This window comes from Chrysemys picta, chromosome 4 (genome assembly GCF_011386835.1).
Source record: "Chrysemys picta bellii isolate R12L10 chromosome 4, ASM1138683v2, whole genome shotgun sequence".
Taxonomy (NCBI): Eukaryota; Metazoa; Chordata; order Testudines; family Emydidae; genus Chrysemys; species Chrysemys picta.
Window position 1 is genome coordinate 39968603 of NC_088794.1, and position 20117 is coordinate 39988719.

General features: G+C 45.5%; 1 protein-coding gene across 7 annotated transcripts in view; it reads left to right on the forward strand.

The window, feature by feature from the left end:
• Window positions 1-1132: 1132 nt before the first annotated feature.
• The window catches only part of PTPN5 (protein tyrosine phosphatase non-receptor type 5), a 146155-nt gene continuing 127170 nt past the window's right edge, over window positions 1133-20117 (forward strand). For 3 of the 7 annotated variants that reach the window (XM_065594723.1, XM_065594726.1, XM_065594734.1), the window contains exon 1: window positions 1187-1326. In XM_065594723.1, the coding sequence (XP_065450795.1) occupies window positions 1220-1326 (107 nt within the window). In that variant the 5' untranslated portion in view covers window positions 1187-1219. Of the gene's footprint in view, window positions 1331-1383; window positions 1591-20117 lie in introns of those variants that run through there. The other 4 variants (XM_065594728.1, XM_065594727.1, XM_065594729.1 and 1 more) reach the window with 4 other exon arrangements.

Genomic DNA, 20117 nt, shown 5'->3' on the forward strand with positions numbered 1-20117 from the left:
CTCTCTCTGCCAGTAATGTATGCATGTCTCCCTTTGTGTGAGTGTGTGTAATTTACATCAGGTCTCTTTATATTATCTACATTTGTCTGTCTGTATGTGTAACATGTCTGCGTTGTGTGTTATGTACGCATTTGTCTACGGTGTATGTGCCGGCCTGTGTATGTGCTGAACCAGGACACACTACTGCAGTAGCGGCTGTTGTTGCTGGAAAGGGGGAGCTCCAGATGCTCTGGCTCCGTAGGGGGCTGGAGTCTTTTTCTCTCTGGCCACCCCTGCTCCTGGGCGCTCCTGCAGCCTGAATATTTCATTCATGCTTTCTCCTTCGCCATCTCCCTCTCCGATTCAGGGAAAACGTGTGTGGGCGGCCTTTGAAAGGCTCCCTGTCAATCAAGGCGGTGAGCTGAAAAGAAAGAGAGCTAGAGAGATGGGGGGAGAACAGCTTTAATGGGGGTGGTGGGCGGCTGTTGTTGCTGCTGCCGCCAGCCTTGCAGCTCTTCCCAGGGGCATCTGCATAGACAGGGGGAGTGATTCCTGCACCACAAACCTGCTCTGGGGGGGCCACCACCCCATATTCATCACCTGCTGCGAAACCACCTCAAACAAGGGAGGGGGGAAACTTCCCTTTAGCGGGTGCTCTGGCTAGCTAACCCCCAGGGCCCCTGGCTGAGCTGCCGTTGCCTTCCATAGGGGAAGGTAGCTTTGCAGCATGCAGGGTGGGTTGGAGAGCTTTGCAGGCTGTCGAGGGGCTTGGGGCGCACTGGGGAGTGGGGTCGGGTGGAGCTCTGCAGAGTCAGCATTGGGGTGCTTTGCAGTAGGTAGAGGGGCTGCAGTGTGTAGGGAAGCTTCCCAATGGGCAATAGCGTTGAAGGGGCTTTTGACTGTGTAGAGGCTGGGGGTTCTTTGCAGCATGTAGTGGGGTTATGGAGCCTTATCCTGTGGCGGGGGATGCTTTGTACTTTGTAGTGGGGTGGGGCTATACAGTGGGGCTTTAAAATGTGGAGGGTGGGTGCGTGGGTGCCTTGAAGCGCCTAGGGGACTGGGGAAGTTTTGCATTGTGGGGATGGGGTCGGGGGGGGGGGGGGATTTGCAGTTTCCGGGGGGGTGGGGACGAGTCAGCGTTTGGGGGCTGTGCAGGCTCGGGGGTTGCAATGGGGGGTGGAGCTCCGCCGTGTTAGGGGGACTGGCCGCGCGCGGCAGGGTGGGGGGCTTCGCCGCCTGCATGGAGCCGGGGCGGACGGGAGGAGGGGGCTGTGCGGTGTGCAGGACACACACATGCCCTCACGTCGCCTTCCTCTCCCTGCTGGGCTGCGCTCTCCTGCAGCGCGAGTGAGTGAGTGAGGGGGACTCTTTGTGCGTACCTGGGCGGGCGGGAGGGATGGAGCCAGGTGGGGGGCGGCAGGAGGGGGCCGGGGGGCAGCGTGCATAGCAGCGCTGCGGGAGCCCCGGAGAAAGGCTGGGGAAAGGAGGCGTGGGGCGAGGGGGGAAGGCAAGAGGAGGCTGGTTGTGCAGCGCGGCGGTGGCGGCTCTCAGGAGCGACGGGACCAGCTGGCGCTCGATGGTTAGAGCGAGGGGCAGGATCGTGCTGCACGGGTTGGTTCGGTTCGTGCGCGTTCGTCCGGGGTGTGTGTGTGTGTGGCTGTGTGTGTGTGTTGGCCGCTCAGCTCCCCTGCATGCCTTTCCCCCCGCCGCGTCCCAGCTCCATCTCGCCCTGCTGGCTGCTCCTGCTGCTGCACGGGGAGCGATGCACCAGCAGCCTCAGCTCGAGGGAGGGCTCGGAACCTGGAGTGGGGGTGCGTTTGCTTCATCTTGGAGGGTGAACAGCCGCTAAATAAATGAACCCCGTTGGTGTTGGGGGGGGGGTGAGAAAGCCGGGGATGCAGGGGAGTTGCTCCGATTTCCGTGCATCTGGCTGTAAATCTGCAAGCAGCATTAAAGGCGGCCGTATAGATTCCGAGTGATCGATAAGACCCATTTTCTCCATCTCTGTTTACATCCCCTAGGCACGAATACCTGGGGGGGGTCCGATCTCCCTTCCCTCCTCCGTCCTTTCCAGCTGCGAGCAGGAGCTGGGGTATTGTTGCGATGTGCAGAGGGTGGGTGGGTGGAATATTTTCAATAGAAAATCAAAAGTAATACGTTAAAAATACAAAACAAACCCAGGCTAATCTAGTTGTTTAACGGATCTTGCTGGTTGACCAAAATGCAGCTGGCAGGACCCAGGGTTTGGGGGAAATTGGTTTCGAATCACGTACTGGGTGGTTAACCTGATAACTACTCACTGCAGTAAAATATTAACAATAGCAACAGCTTTGCGATGCTCTCCTGGAATAATGCTGCCTTTCGAGCCGGTGTGACAGCCAACGCCATGGTAGACTATCACTTTCTATTAGATGGCAGTGCTGAGAGCAGGATAGTTAATGTAGGTCAGGGGTCTCAAACTCAATTTACCTTAGGGCCAGTGCCAATCCTCAAATCCTCCCAGCGGGCCAATGTCACTCATGCTGCCCAGAAACCACCCCCCAAAAACTCTGCCCAAAAACTCTGCCCCACACCTGCCTAAGGCTCTAGGACGGAGTTTGGGTGGGGGTGGAGGTCTGGGGTAGGGGATTGGGGTGCAGCCTCTGGGAGGGAGTTTTGGTGCAGAAGGGGTGAGAGATTGGGCTCTGGGAGGGAGTTTGGGTGGAGGAGGGGGTCCAGTGCAGGCTCTGGGATGGAGTTTGGGGGATGGGGTGTGTGGGGATAGGGTGCAGGTTCTGGGAGGGAGTTTGGGGGCTGGGGGTGTGGGGATGGGGCGCAGGCTCTGGGAGGGAGTTTGGGAGTTGGAGGGGGTATGTGGGATGGGGGTGCAGGCTCTGGGAGGGGGTTGGGGGGTGCGGTGCTTACCTGGGGCTCCAAGGCGGTGCAGGTTGGGGGGCCTCCATGCGCCTCTGCCCCCAGGCACCACCTCCGCAGCGTCCCATTGGCCGCAGGGGTGCTCTGGGCAGGGGCAGCGCTCGGAGGCACAGCCCCGCCCCACCCCTGGACGACAGGGAGGGGCCAGCAGCCACTGGAGCGAGCAGGCAGATGCTGTTCAACTCCGCTGCGCTGCCAGGGCTCCTGAGGGGGGAGCACCCAGGGGCAGCAGGTGGGGCCAAGGGAGAGACCTGGCCCCAAAACTGCTGGAGCCCCGCAAGCCACATTGGGGAAGCTCATGGGCCGCAGATGGCCTGTGGGCTGGGAGTTTGAGACCCCTGATGTAGGTAATGAAGTCCTGGGAAGCTGGGGACTTTTGTACAGTTGCAGGTCTGTGAGGTGGTTTGTTTGGAAGGGTTTTTGGTGGCACAAAGCAGAGAGTGGAACAAAACAGTGACTGTGTAGCCAGTTTGTTGGCTTGTTTACAGTTAAACAGTTATTAAAACTCTGATTTTTCATATGGTTATCTTAGAATATATATGTCTCCTCTTTCTGTGCAGGGGTAATTCTTACACTGCATTTGGGAAAGAAGAACAACTCAATATTTTGGGTCTCTGGCATTACACGATTATTACTACATTAAATTCCTTACATTGATTTCAGTAGAGCGATTCCGATTGACAGCAGCTGAGGATCTAGGCCCTTTGCATGTGTTAGATTAATAAATGATAGATTTCAAAGAAGTGTGTGAGCAATACCATCTCTTTGTTTCATGATAGCCATGTGTAGCGGGACATTTGTTGGTGTGAGCTCTGCATTCAGATCAAACAATTTGAGAAAATATTTCTTGCATGAATCATACATTAACGGTTACATTCAGATCTCTAATACCCACAGAGGTCTCATAGACTAAAGCAGGAATTGTGCATACATCACTTAAGGCAGAATTTTGTCCATTGTTATAATATTTGAATAAAAAAATTAACTTTTCCTAACTTGTTTTCTGATGTCCCAATATGAACGCAGAGACGAGCATAGAGTGCAGCTCTTTTAAATATATTTGTATCATCAGAACACTGGGATTAAAAGGTTTAAAGTTAGAGTCACTTCCACTTATGCCTCAGGGGTCTGATTATGCTCCAATTGCAATCAGTGGGCATTTTGCCATTGACTTACTTGGGGACCAGATTAGAATCCACAACCCTGATGCTACAAACACATATGCACCTGATGAGTGCCACTCATTTTAATAAGTCTAAATATACAAGCAAAGTCAAGCATTAGAATCCCAAGTGTGCAACTTTGTTTTGCTAAAATGAAATAGGAGTAATCTTTTTCAGTACTGATATCCACTGTCCAGGCTGAATATAGCATTACTGCCAGTAATTTAGGGTCTGAACTTTTAAAGAGTGTTCATTCCTTTGTTACAATGTGTGCAAGCTAGATGTCATTTGGGTGAAGCAAGAAAGTTTATTAGCCTTTAAACAGGGGCCACACACATTCATGGATATACTGTTAGTCTAAAATTATATATATATATTCTCCATCTAATTAAAATAAAGCCATATCCTTTGCTAAAATGTCACTGGTGTACTTTATTCTACTTTCTTTGAGCCCAATCCCTTATATTTCCATAAGACAAGGGCTATTTTGTTGGATAGAATTTTAAAAAATACAAAGAGATAAAAGCAAGCCAGTCTTCATGTTTCTTAACTTTGCAAAGTGCCAGAGCTCGGTTGCTTGACAAAAGGAGGGTTAAGCGCTAGCCATGGAAGACGCCTGCGGAGGATTTGTACCACCCCTGCATGCTATCCTCCATGTATCATGTGCTCCTGCTGGAATGTTGCTGTGACTATTTACATGTGTTTTAAGTAGCATCTAAAGGCCCTTAGAGAGAGCTGTATCCCATTGTACAAGGCACTGTATGGGCACATATTAAGGGAGAGCCTGGCCCTAAAGAATTTACAATCTACACAGACTGAACAGACACAGGAAGTATGTTTAGCCCCATTTTTACAAATGAGGTCTGAAGCGAAGAGAGGGGTGATTTGCATGAGGTCCCATAAAAAAGTCTGTGTGGAGTCAGGAATTCTACGCCTGAATCAGAGTCCAGTGCCTCAGCTACAAGAGCAACCTTCCTCCCTGTTGCCTTCTTGTCACGCCCATCCTTCCATACAAAACTCTAGCACGGGCAGGAAGGGGTAGTGCAGGTGATATTTTGAAGTTCAGTACACAGATCCAAGTAGCTGCATCTTGTACACAGGCAGAAATTGCCTGTAGACAATGTGTATGTTGGCAAAGCACCAGTACAGCCACTGATACAAGTAAATACAACTGGTGGCCTCAATAGAGCTATTAGAAATACCTTAGCTAGGTACATACTGCTATATTACAATTGGCAGAAAATATACCGGCTCATTGATTACACGCAGCAGTCCAACAGTCCATAAGCTTCTTTCTCATATCCACTTCAGCAGCAATGCGCTGCTTTTACACCTAAGTCCTAGAGCTATGCATGACAAGAAAGAAGAGAATGGTGGTTATGTGTATGTGCCACTTGACTGTATGCCTCCAAATTCCTGTGCCATAGCTTTGTAGTGTATAGGAGCTGTTTTTCCAGACTGGGAGCTGCAGTAAGTTCTCAGGATAACTTGTGCTGCTGTGCAGCTGTTTGGCCAGTAGGGAATAGGGAGTAGTTGCTCTGGGACTTGGCCCAGTTCCTTTCAACACCTGATATGACAACTCTTTGTTCTCCATGGTGCGGAGCAGTTTGAGGATGTGTAAATGACAATGAATTGCAGTATACCTTGTGCATGTGAGTCGTCCCCTCCCTAGGGATCTGTAGCATATTCCTCTGCAAAATCATGTACCAAGAGGGGCCCTTAATAATTAACTTGTATTTATCTCTTGAACTCATTTAAGTCATTCAGTTTTATTTGAAAATACTTGTTTACTGCATATGCCTTATCTCAATCTTGAAATATAAGAGACATTTATTTTTAATTTGATGTTTCTCTCCCCCAAACTGTTATTTGTGAAATCAGTTGTGCCTGAACTAGAGTTAATTAACAATCTTATCAATCGAGAATAGAATTCCATATCATAATATAGTGCACTTTCCAGACAGATCCTGCACTGTGAAGAGCTACACATACTGGAGGCTTACAATCATGAGTAAGAAACCTCCTACTCGTGATTTTGATTTATAACATCTCAAGGGATCAAAATAAATGTATTCCCTTCAGTCTTTGTTTATTAAATAGCATGTACAATGAGCAAAATTTGCTCTGAAAATGCAGGCCTTAATCCTCCACTACTCTCTTCTGCATTGCTGGGGAGGTGCAAAGCAGTCATAAAGCTGAGTTAAACTACTCGCGCAGGCTTCTCTTTGAGTAAGGGGATTCTCGGGATGCTGTAGAGCTGTCATAGTGCCTGCAAGACACACTCCCAGGCTGGGGCAACTTGAAACTGAGGTGAGTGGCCCAGGTTCAGCGTATCTGCACAGGGGCTGGGAGGCATCACAGAGTTGTTGCTACAACTGTTCAAAAATTTCTACTATAAGCAGACCTCAGTGCAACACCTTACAGGATTTGCAAGCCTTCAAATTAAGAATAAAAACAGTGTGTTTTTTGCTTGTTTGTCTCTGGCAAAGTTACTGAAATATCCACTGTGTAGATTGCTAGTTTGTGCAATCTTTCCTTACAATGTCAGTTCTTCAACTGTTTAAGAATTCTGCAATAGATTTAGTTTTGTTTTACTCAGCGGAATTAAGACAACAACTCAGTAAGACTAAGATCATATTGAATGGAATAGTAGACTCAAAAAGTAGCAACATAGGGCCATCTGAATGCAGTTACTTGCTATTTTCAGAGCCTGATCCAAAGCCTGTAGAAGTCACTGGAAAAAAAAAATCCTCTCCTTGGCTAAAATAGAAACTTCTGTTCCAAAGTAAGTGTCCACACACAGACTTGCACCAAACGAACTACATTGGTTTTAGAAAGCCGGTTTAGTTTAGTTAAATCATTGCAAGATTTGTGTTACACTAGTTCACAAAATTCAAGAATTGGTCTAATTGGCCTAAAGGGCAGATTGCAATTCCTGATAGATCTAATACTCATTTATATTAAGGCCTCTTTCAGTCCAAAGGGGGCTTAATGTAAATGAGAATAAAACTGATACGGCTGTGGGGCTTTAGCTGTGCAACTGCTTTTAGGATTAAGATGAGCTGTATTACTCTTACTGTAGACAAGAAAAGGTCCAATGCTCCCAATTACCATGCAACGAGCTTTTTAAGCAATAAGACACAACAGGCAGTGCATTTTTGGATGATTATAGCATACCTCCATTGGTATTTGTGGTGAGTGGCCCAGGTTCAAGGCTGAAGGCCAAGGAGCTTTAATCACCTGGGAAGTGCTATAATTGCCTTGAAATGCAGTGTCTGGGATGGCTTGCTTCCATTACAAAATGGAATGTAGCCATTTATGCAAAAATGGGTAAGGAAAAGAGAAATGCGAATTTACTGTGTGTCTAGACCTGGAGGTGAATGACATTGACAAACTGTCCGAAATTCCATTGTGTGTCAAAACTTAGAGGTTTCCTAATCATTCAATCATGGGAGAAAGTCAAGCCTTGTCTATACTAGGGACATATGATAAGTTATATTAGTTAGAAACTTAAAGAAAAGGGGGGAAAATCAGTTTGTCTTCATTATAACAAATGCTTGTTCCTGCCACTCCCCCCCATTTGTACTATCTTTTAAAGGGAAAAACCACTACTTCAAAGTTTTCACAAATAGCATAAAATGTTCAGGTTGGAGGAGGAAGGTGAGTGTTGCTTTTTGCTGGTAGCTTAGCTCCTTTCAGTCCAAATCTCTCTCTTCTTAAGACAAATGCACACGGAGAAGAGAGAAAAGGATAGCAAGAGACAGGAAGATACAACTTCTGTCTGAGGCTTTAGTTGCGTTGCTGGAAAACAGGCACAGCACGGGACTCAATTTGCCACTCCTGGACTTTGGCTTTATTCCCCTGACTGTGGAAAGTGTTTGGCTACGTTGCTCTGATTTTCTTCTAGCCAGTCTGTTAGTGGCAAGTATTGAGGCCAAATTGCTCAGCATTGCTTTTGACTTGCCAAACTGGTCACAGCAAGCTTTTACAAAGCTATATTTGTCCTGGTTCGCCACACTGGACTTTTATTAGCTATGGTAAAGATGGTAAAGAAAGGTAAGGGTGGACATTGACACATTAGGATTGGATAATGGCTTTAGGTGCACATCTTAGGGATTGTTCAAGACAAACCATGGAATTGGTGATGTCACTTGGTTCCCTCTCTGCTCAGAAGCTTTTCAGGATCAGAAAGAAGATTATTGGCATGATTATAAATCCAGAGGTCCCAGCATCTGATTGTGTTAAGGCCCATGGAGATAGTGATGCTGGTTGAAGTGCTAAGCATGACACTACCCATAAGGGCCCTGCCACCCTGAGTCTATTGCCAAATGATCTTGGTGAAAGCTGTGTCATTAGTGGACATCCTGTCCCATCAAGATTACCCAGGAAAGTATTTCTAATGATCTGTGAATGGACACCTCTCACCTTGAAAACTCTGGTCTGTTGCTGTATCAGTTTTGTATCTTCAACATAAGTGTGAAAGATGTCCATTCTTTGATTCCTTTAGTCCAAACAAACCACAGCTCACCCCACTCTTTTCACCACACTCTGTGCTTTCTTTCAACAACCCATTTGACGTAAGATTGTATATAGTTTAAAATGACCTTCCTTCCACCTACCTTGGACAATTTGAAATGTTAACCAATAGTAGGGTTTAGAAAAACAATAAAACAAAACCAACCAAGCAACAAAAGCAAATCAAAACCCCCCGTGCGACTCTTAATGTCAGCAGGCTAAAATTTGCCCTGGTTTATACTCCTGTGCAGCCACTTGGCTTAATGGATCCAGGTGTGTGCATCTGAGTGTTTGGAGATACTGGTTCACTGGAGATAATCGAGGCTTGGATTAAGGGGGTACAGTTGAAATGAATTAGTTAGATTAATGTAGTATATAGAAGAGGGTGCAAGAACTCCCCTTGCCAGGCCTGACCCTCACAGCATAACTTCCACTTCAAGTCAACGTAGGGGTTCCTGTTTTATTTAGCCTCTCATCCTACTATGTAGGCTCTCTTTACTTCTCCTTCGTATTCTGCTTTGCTTCGCTCACACTCTGCCACTGCTTTTTGTTTGTGGCTGTGATGTGGGAGTCAAACTTGTCCCTTACTTAACCAGTGGTACATTCAGTATCAGTCGTCATTTTGTTGCTGGAATTTGGTTTTAGGTTTGAAGTGTTTCCATTTTACAAGCTATTTGAAATCCCTTACAGCAAGGTACATGCAGGTGGAAGCATAGGTGCTCATGGTGCTGCCACATTCCCTGGCTTTTTTCCATCATATGCAGGATTTACAGTTTAGTTCAATGACTCTCAGCACCCCCACTATACAAATTGTTCCAGCATCCTTGAGTGTAAGTCAAATAAACTGGTAACTGACTCTTCCTCTAGGCCTATTTCAGTGGAACAGGACATGAGGAAGGTACTAGACTAGTTGCCCTCTTCAAGCCCCAATTTGCATTAAGCAACAGTTTTGTTTGTTTTAATGTGTTGATTCAAAATCAAATAAGAATATCAAAGTGAAAAAGAGTCAGTTTTCCTTGACAATTTGTGCATGTGTAATCTGCTGTCTTTCAGAAGTTTGGTAATCTGTTCTTTGCCATGCAAACTGCAGGATTTTGGGGGCAGGGACTATCTTTATTATATGTATGTAAAGGGCTTGCCACATTGGGGCCCTGATCCTGAGCTGAGACCTGTACATGCCACTGCATTACAAATAAATAATAATGTCCAGAAAAGGCAACAGTATTGTAAGTCACTGAGAAAGTACCGTACAGTCTCGCCCACTGCAAAGTAGTTGGGTTAGAATAGTACAGTACTTGTTTTTTGCAGCCCATTTGTCCCAGTTCAGACTTATGTTCCCATAATGATATGCAGGATGCAGCCAAATCCTGTCCCTGTGATTTTGAGTAACTCTTATAAGACCTGATATAGCAATAATTTGCACATTACATTTAATATTCTAAATGGAGTGAATTCTGGCATTAACGCATTTGTTTTTGTATGGTTAATTTACTTCTGATAGAAGGACCATTGCTAGCCTGATCTCAGACATTTCTAGTGTACACATCACTACAGCATTTAGATAGTATGTATACACCCTTATTGATCCTCACCAAAAAGTTTACACAGACACAGATATATACATTACCAGGAACTCCTGGTTCTGAAACAGGCTCACCCTAAGGGCACGAACAACACTCTTGCAATATGGATTGATTCTGATCTGTTGCACAGCAGAAGACAACCAGCACTTTCAGAATAGCCAAGTTAGTCATTGCATTGTAACAAAACCCTGAAGGCATTTTTCCAAAGGCAAGTGAGAATGTGCCAGGGGGCTGGCAAAGCACATGGGGCTGGTACCCCTAGAACATAGTGGAAGTGCACATCCTTTTTATGGTCTAATACTCGTGCAAACACTGTACTCTGATGTGCCACAGGATCTGTGATTTGTTTTGAAAGCTACAATTAAAACTACTAGTGGGTGATGTGAAGTGCATATAATGCATCTTCAGAACACATTACCATTTACAGACAACCTCTTTAGGTCTAACTGCTGCACATGGCCTTGCCCTGGAATTTTGCTGGTATCACTGGTATATACAGCCAGTGTGCTATTTAAACAAGATGATGCAAACTGTAGTCCCTTTTGATACTCTGGTATGCCACACTGGTACAGACCAGTCTAAATCTCATTGCCTATTACCACTGCTCAAATGTATCATTTATATGTCATTAGATTTACGCTAGCACTCTCAGTTTGGCCCATGGACTTCTAATAGATCAACTTTCACTGACAGCACTAAATAGCATTCACAACTCAGATGACAACAAGTCAGCAATTTGGTGCAAGCTAAGACCATTTAAGGAATGGATAGAAGATAGTTTCCCTAAAGTCCCAGAGCCTTGTGCTGCAAGCATAAGATGCTACTATAGCATTATCTGAAATAGTAAGTCTTAGAATAACAACAAGATGTCCTCAAATTTCCACAAGTAAAGGTATTAGATTTGAGGGAAAAAAATTGACATTAGGCCAGATGCAGCTCTTATCACCTGTGCAATGCCATTGGGCTAAATTCCAGCCAGTCACACTAGTATTAATACAGAGTAATTAAGTCAGCTTTGGTGGGCCAGATTCTGATCTTATTTATACTGATGCAATTAGACTGCCTTAAAAAACATTCTAGGTTTACACTGGTTTGCCTAAGATCAGAATCTGGACCACTATTTTAAACATGTATTACATCTTAGGAAAAATAGTAAAAAAGCAAGCTAAGATACATGGATTTTTAAAGTTAACAATATAACAGGGGTTTGTTTCACCGGGGCAAAAAAATCCCCCTCTACAAAAAGTGAAACTTCAGGTGCAACAGATGTGTGTTGGGGCGTGGGGGTGGAATTGCAATTTCCCATAGTTACTAAACTGCCCATATCATGAAGAAACTATATCAGTTGTCACCCTGATCGTGCAGGCTTCTCCATGTGGATGGTCTCTGCACAGTCAGATGTTAACATCAGTGGGGCTCTTTGCAGGCACAAAGGCCAGCCACCGGGAGCAGTTTGCAAGATTGGGGGCCTATGACAACTGAAAAGGAAAACAGCATACTGCAGGTTGTAACTAATGTTAAATATAGATTACAAAAATAACACCACACATGGCAGATTGCTAAGTGTTAAAGGAAAAAAAAATCAATGTTAATACTTTCCACTGAACATTCAATGTAGTTAGTGGGTTTAGATTCAACCATTTTTAAAAGTGCAAGAATTACATCTTGGGCTTCCATTTCCTTTCACCTTCATCTTAGGGTTTATACACTAGCATCAACCATGAGGTGTGAATGCAGAAAACAACTTTACAAAGCATGTTTCTATTTGTAAGTCAGCAAAGACCAAATCCTCCCATTCTAGTCATACATGCCTATTACCCCAAGAGAGGCAGGAAGACAGATATGTTTGGCTGGGAAACTTAGGCCTTATCTACACAGGAATATTTCCCAGCAAAACTATACCAGTATAATTATAACAATACAACTCCCTATGGTGACACTGAGTTACTGTGGTATATATTGTTATAGCAGTAAATTTCCTTGTGTAGACAAGCCCATAAATAGAATCTCCTCCTCAGATGGGGCAATCATGTCTAAATCCAGAGAAGAACTGCAGGAGAGTCCAGGAGTAATACCAAATACTAGTATGAGAAAAAGGACCACCAAGACACAAATATCTTGTAAGAGGCATGTACATTGTACTTTGTTAAATAAGATACAAGAAATTTGGGGACCAAATCTCCAATGCTTTGTATGATGTATATTAATTTAAGCATTTTGCACAACTGTAAAATACTCTCCAGTCAGAATGGTTGCAGTTTGCACAGATATGAATACACCTTGTGTTGTCAATGCAGTGGAGAATCAAGCCCATAATATTTGCACATCTGTAGCGTGTAAAACTGAAATCAGCAGACTTAGAGCAAGGTAACATCAGAATCTGGCTTGATGTTTTGCATTTCCTTTGTCTGGGATGCCAACCCTCTATTCAACTTCAAGGGATCAAAATCAGAGGTGATGTGAATGTTAGTGTAAGTTACAGGTCACTAAGGGTTAGATCCATCCTGCAAACGGATGTGTGAACTGTAAGATGTTCTGTGGGGTGCAGAATCTAGCCTTAAGTCAGCATGAATGTAAATTTGTTTTTAAATAAATGTTGAACGAGTAGAAGTGAGGGGCATGCAGAGGGATGTTGCAGGAGAAGCAACCAATGGGAGGCTGAAAGGAGATGTGGAATAATAGGGAATTTTTAAATAGAGCTGTTTAAAGATTAGAAAGTGATTTGCAGCTCTTTTGGCAAAGTCAAAAAGCATTTTTGTTCTGTTCTTTAATAACTGTTCAATATTTCTATTTGTTGCAGAATTCTTTTAAACAATTCTTTTTTTTAAATGAAGTATATGACTCCCCTTTACATTTCATAAATAAGAGTCCTAAAGTATATATTTGGAAAATCCCACTCTGTGACTATGCTGACCCATCAAAACACTGACAGGTGGGGGGCACAACAACCCAAAACACAGATGAAACCATAAATGTTTAGCAGGGCAAGAAACTGATTTTTTTTATTATTATTAAAGAAATCACGTTTTTTAAAGTTTGACAACTTTTAAAGAAATTTAAAGGTTTAATTAAAAAAATCTGTTTTAAAAAGAGACCAAATGTTGATTGACATTTTTCATTTGAAGTATTTGATGAACTCCAGTTATTGTATACCTTCTTGCACCTTCTTTTTGGGAGTTTCTGTTGCTGCAATCCCTCTTTTGCTTCTCAGCATGTTCCAGACACCAACTTAGAGCCTATCCTGCAAAGACTTATGCATGTGCTTAATTGTAAGCACATAAAATAGTTCCATTCAAGCCAATGGGACGTTCACATTGCTAGAATTAAGCGGATTTGTGTAGGATCAGGGCTGTAGTTGCTTATTGTACACTTGCTTACATCAATCTATTCACTTCTGAACTGCGCCCAAGCATATGGAAATCCTTCTGTTATGAGTTATAGGTATTTGTCTTACCTCTATGGCTTTAAGAGAGCTTATGCCTCAGTTTCTGCTCACTGATCTCCAATCACTCTCTGCTGGTAGAGAGTTTTTCCTTGCTCTCTAGGTATAGACAGGCCCATTTTTGGTGGTTGGGAGTGTGGCCCTCCAGCTCAACATCAGAGTCCACCCTGTCTGGGATAGCAAAAGGTCAAAGTAAGCAGAAAAACACAGTCCTTTGCTCAGCGTTCACTTTGGTCTTACTCCTTGATGCAGGGAGCCTTCCTACCACACTCTCTAGAAGCCCTGCAGGTGCATGCAACAGGCATCAAACCCACAGTGCTGATTTCATAGCAAACTTCTTCCTTCTGGTTTTTCTCCAGGTCTCAATCTTTACCGCCCCAATGCAGTGTTTCATTCCACTGAACTGCTTGCCCCTCCCCATGGTTCTTTTCCCTCCTGCATCTTCAGGCCTTGAACAACCTGCACCTCTCCAGGATTTCTGCCTATTCAGGCCTCCTTTTTCTTTCCCCCACAACTCTTTTAATAGAACACCCCACTCCAAGTCTTGCCTCATCCCTGGACTCTTCAGGACAGGGGCAGATGTAGTCTCCTGATTCGATGGGGGCACTATGCTAAGAGAGTGGGGGCAGGGGGAGCGGTAAGGGAATAGGGGGGTCAGAAAGGGCCTGTGGGGTCTCTACTCTCCCCATGGGAATGGGGGCTCTGCCTTGCATGTGGTCAAGGGGCTGCTCCCAGTCCCACTTCTCTCTGAGCTCCGGCCCCACTACTGGTGAGAGCCAGTATCCCCAACCCCGCTCCTACTGCCATGCTCTTTGCCTGGCAGGTAGACTTGGGCCTGGTGCAGTGATGCCAGCTGCGGCAATCTGAGCCCAGCCAGAGTGGGCAAGTCACTCCCTGCACTAGTGGGCACCAAACAGAAGTGGCAATGTGACCCCCTGTGCCAGCCAAATTTGAGCGAGCGGGTTTGCAACCTGGTGCCTGAGGTTGCAGCGCACTGAGGTTTGGCTGGCATCACGGAGGGGTGACTGGGACAGATATGAGTGAGTAGCATTTTGACCTGGTGGAGGGGTGGCTGGGCCAAACTGCGTGGCGTTGCGATTCTGTGCACCAGTTTGCAACGCCATCCACTGCTGGGCCAAACCTGAGGGCGCTGCATGTTCTGTGGATGCAACTGAACCCAGGAACCCACGCTAAAGCCACCTATGCTTCAGGATGAACAAGAAGCTTTTTTCTTACATAGCCCTGCTTTTCCCAGTTATTCCTAGCTGCCCCAACCCTTGCCCCGAATTCTGGGCTGAAGTCAGGAACATGCTCTGCTAGGCATGTAGCTTCCCTGGGTAACCAAGAGGCTGTTTCAATTCCTCCATCAGAGCAGCAGCCAGAACAGAAATTGTAGAAACTCTTCTGGGCTGCAGAATAGATTAATTTGGAGCCACAACTTAGAAAGTGTCTCACGTTTTTATCAACTTCCTGGTCACGAAGGGAGGGCCAGTCCAGCAAACACAAAACAAATTCTAAAAGGCAGCTGGGAACTTTGAGAGCCTTGAGCTGCTAGCCCTGATAGAGATGCCAGGGGTTCGTTTTCTCCTCTCTGTGTGGAAGGAGAGCCATCCAGGTCTGATTTCTTACAGCAGTAGGACATCAGGCTTTTCAAACAATACATCATCTCTTCTCTAAAACGGCAGCCAGATATTCTCAACAAGTGGAGTGGCAGGACAGAGTATCTCTACAGATTCCTGGAAGGCGGTTTCCTGTGCCTTCTCTGTCTGCGAATGCCAAACAGAGCCAGGGTGAGCCAAAATCAATCCATCTCACAGTATTCCTGACTCCAGCTAGAGCTGTTAGTAACTTTTCATAAGCATTTCAGTTCTTTCCCACCACCAATCGTGACACCAATGCCTTGCTTAGATATTTTAAACCAATGGGGCAGGGGCAAGACTGAGGCATGGTCTACACAACAAAGTCGGTCGACGTAAACTGCCTTGTGTCGACCTAATTGTGCATGTGTCTACACTTAAATTTGTCTCCCACTGATGTAAGTGAACCATTACAGCGAGTCAGTAACACTACTGTGATGTTGCACTCCGTATGCTTTATAAAAAATATGTTTATAAGTGTGAATATAATGTAACTGGAATATGTTTTATGCAGAAGGTCTCCTGCAAGGTATCATTACAAAGCTTATAATCTACTGAGTGTGGTCATCCTATTTGTATGAATGTATCATGCTTATATCTGAAGCTAGAAATATAAAGTATTACTCTGAGGTCCTATTGTAATTATGCAAAGTGTGGGCCATTAATGGTGGCTTGGAATCTTGATGGGTCCCATTAACTAGAACAATTGGTTGTAAATGGCTCTGTTTACTTGTAAGCCTTCCTGTATACGTGTGTGCCAGCGAGTGGGTAATGAGGTCTTACAGTGACCTGTGATCATGTCACCTGAACTGGAATCCATCTTAAACCTGGTGCTTTTCCATTTAGAAGGAGGGGTGGGAACCCAGAGAGAGAGAGACAAAGGATTCCCGCCTTGTGCCAAAGATACAAAAGGGGATGGAACAGAACAAAGGCTTCCAGTCATGAGAAATCCCTTAGTTATCACCTGAGCTGGAACTAACAAGAACTGTACCAGGGGAAAGGATTGGGCCCAGACTAGGAAGAAGTCTACTCTGTGAAAGAAGCTTATTGGAATATCTCTAAGGGTGAGATTTACCTGTATTCAGTTTCTTAATGTATTAGGCTTAGATTTGTGTGTTTTGTTTTATTTTGCTTAGTAACTTACTTTGTTCTGTCTGTTATTACTTGAAATCACTTAAATCCTACATTTTATACTTAATAAAATCACTTTTGTTTATTAATTAACCCGGAGTAAGTGATAACTGGGGGAGCAAACAGTTGTGCATATCTATCTATCAGTGTTATAGAGGGCGGACAATTTATGAGTTTACCCTGTATAAAATGTATACAGAGTAAAATGGATTTATTTGGGGTTTGAATCCCATTGGGAACTGGGTGTCTGGGTGCTGGAGATAGGTGACCTGCTGAGCAGTTTTTGGTTCAGGTCTGCAGCTTTGGTGGCATGGACGAGACCTGGGTCTGTGTTTGCAGCTGACTAGCGTGTCTGGCTCAACAAGGCAGGGCTCTGGAGTCCCAAGCTGGCAGGGGAAACGGGCTCAGAGGCCAATTCAGCACATCAGGTGACAGTCCCAAGGGGGTCTCTGTGACCGAACCCGTCACAACTACCTCCCCAAGTGACACTAAGCGGTGGTTGGTGTACTAAAGTCAATGCAGTGCAAGTGTAGACACTGTGTTACTTATGTTGAGCCTAACAGGCTTCAAGCAGCTGTCCCACAATGTCCAACACTGACCGCTGTGGTCACAATTGTGAACTCCACTGCTTAGGGCTCATAGATACCGGAAGCCCCACACACACTCCTTTAAATCCCTATACAATTTTTAAATGCCTTTTCCTGATTGTCCAGCTTGGCGAGCACATCTAGCAGCTCTTGTTTGTTGTGTGCAGCTGCTTAACTGACCATGCTGACTACGCACTCCACATGTGCTCTGACATGGAGTAGAGAGGAGATACTGGATCTCCTGGGCCTGTGGAGAGAAGAGTCTGTGCAAGTACAATACGGAGCAGCTGTAGAAACATGGACATTTATGAGCAGATTGCACGGGGGATGCAGGAAAAGGGGTACAACAGGGACCAGCAGCAGGGCTGCTTGAAAGCAAAGGAACTGCGTCTGGCATATCAGAAGGCCAGGCAGCCAGTGCTGAGTCACAGACCTGCTGCTTTTACAAAGAGCAGCATGCCATACTTGGCGAAGACCCCACTACCACCCCGCAGACGGCCATGGTGGTGTGAACAGTGAGAACAAGGAGGAGGTGAAGGAGGAAAAGGAGGAGGAGGAGGGCCTGCATCCAGGGGGGTCCAGCTATGCTGTGAGCCACAACCTGTTTGAGACTCCACCGAAGTCCAGTCAGTCGAGCACAGGCAAGCCCGATGCAGTGGAAGGACCCTCGGGTAAGTGTGTTAATGTATTTCCCATTAGAGTGATGGCGCCCCCAACTTAACAGGTCACAGCTTTTGACTTTTCATTAATGTACTTGTACTAGAGAAGATGGTGGTACAACTAACAGAAGTAGCGTTATCTGCTTTTCATTCCACTGTACACTTAGGTAAGCGGGGGCGGGGCATGCAGAACACTTTGTTTGTGTATACTGGGATGTCCCTTGAATCCTCCTGGAAGATATTAATGAAACTTTCATGGAGGTACTCTGCAATTCTCTCCTGAAGGTTTGTAGGGATGGCTGCCTTATTTCTTCCTCAGCGGTAGGACGCTTTCCCACTCAAGTCAGTGATAGCTTCAGCAGCACCACTGCAGTAAACAGGCTAGCAGCATACAAGCCTGGGCGGCTTTGGGACATCAGCAGCAACTGTGCTGTCTCTGCCTTTATTACCCTGAGGAGTGACATATCAGCTAAAATCACCACTGCCTGTGGAAAATGGTGCCATTATTCAGAACCATTGCCCCAGACTCATAGTTTCAGGCAACCTAGTAATTCCTTCCTCATTTCCCTCACCCCTGGGTGGGCTATACTCACCACGACTGATGCCGTGAGTGGTGCCATGCATAAGCAGTCCGAAGCAGAAGTATCAATAAGCATGTCTAGTTTAAAACTTTAGGGGAGCAAGGGAAGGGAGTTCTGAATCTTAACTTTCACTTTCCATTGTGACCATACTGACAATGACACCTGTGTTTATCTGCAGCTTCTGCTGTTGCGGCCTTGAGGGGCTCCCCCTCAGCACCTGTGGAATGCCTGAGCCAGATAAGGAGGAGAAAGAAGAGGACTTGGGATGACATGTTCAATGAGATCCTGCAAGCTAGAGCTGCATCAGACTGTAAGCAAAGGGCCTGGAGGGTGAACATTGCAGACAGCATAGAAAAGGAAAGAGCAGAGAGGACAAAGTCCCAGCAGGAAAAGGAGTGGGAGATGCATCAGGACATAATGGGGCTTCTCCCGCAGCCAACACAGATGCTGCAGACTCTTATGGACCTACAGGTTCAACAATCATCGGCTCGCCTCCCTTTGCAGTCCATGGAGAACTTCTTTGCAGCACCCACCTACACTCCCCGTAACATTCCACATGGCATCAGGGGCCACTGCACTACCCCTACCACTCCCCTCCGGGGGACATTATGCTTCTCATACACTGACCTGGGAAAACCATGGTTGCTGTATGTGTAGGTAAAATGGACATGAATGTTCTTTCCCCTTGATAGGTTCTGTTCCATTAATATATTAAAATTTTAATATATTTGCTTTTACATAGCACGGATTTTTCTGAACTGGTTTTGTTCGTGAATAAATTCTATTATTTGGAAAATAATTCATCTTTATTAGTTCACAACATATGCTGCAGAGTGCCTAGCAGTTCTGCAAGCACCCACTGACTTGTTACTGTACAGTGTGACACAACTCATAGGATCAGTGACAAACAGTGTAATAATCATAAATGTGCAGAAAGCACCTCAAAATTAATAGGTGCATTGTCAGTGTTATATTCATAGATTTACACCAAGCCCCACACAATTCGTGACAGCCCCCAAAACAGCAGGGCCATGTAAAGCACAGTACAGCACAACACATTACTGTGACTCACAGTTAAAGTGCTCTTTCAAAGCCTCCCTGAGCTATATAGCTCTGCATTGAGCTTTTCTAATAGCCCTTGTGTCTGGCTGTTCAAACTCAGCAGACAGCTGCTCCACCTCCACCCTGCATCCTGGCAGAAATCTTTCCCCCTTTGCTTCACAGATATTGTGCAGAACACAGCAGACAGATATTACCATTGGGATGTTTTATAATTGAGATCCAAGTCTTGTGAGTAAACAACGCCAGCATCCCTTCCGTCTACCAAAAGCTCATTCAACTGTCATTCAGCACTACTTGCTTACCCGGTAGTTGAATCTTTCCTTGGTGCTGCCGATGTGACTGGTATACAGCTTCATGAGCCAGGGGAGCAAAGGCTAGGCTGGGTCCCCAGGATCACTGGTGGCATTTCAACATTGCCAAGGGTAATCTGCTGGTCAGGAAAGAAAGTCCCTGATTGTAGCTTTCTGAACAGTCCTGCGTTCTTAAAGATGCGAACGTCATGCACCTTCTCTGACCAGCCAACACTGAAGTCGGTGAAGTGTCCCTGGTGCTCTGCCAATGCTTGCATAACCATAGAAAAGTAGTCCTTTCTCTTGATGTACTTTTTGGCAAGGTGTTCAGGTGCCAAAATAGGGATATGCATGCCATCTATTGCTCCACCACAGTTTGGGAACCCCACTGTTGCAGACCCATCCACTATGTCGTGTATGTTGCTGAGAGTTACAGTCCTGTGTAGCAGGAGATGATTAATGGCCTGCATATTTGCATGACAACAGCCCCCACAGTGGATTTTCCAACTCCAAAATGATTTCCCACTAACTGGTAGCAATCTGGCAGTGCAAGTTTCTACTGTGCAATCACCACT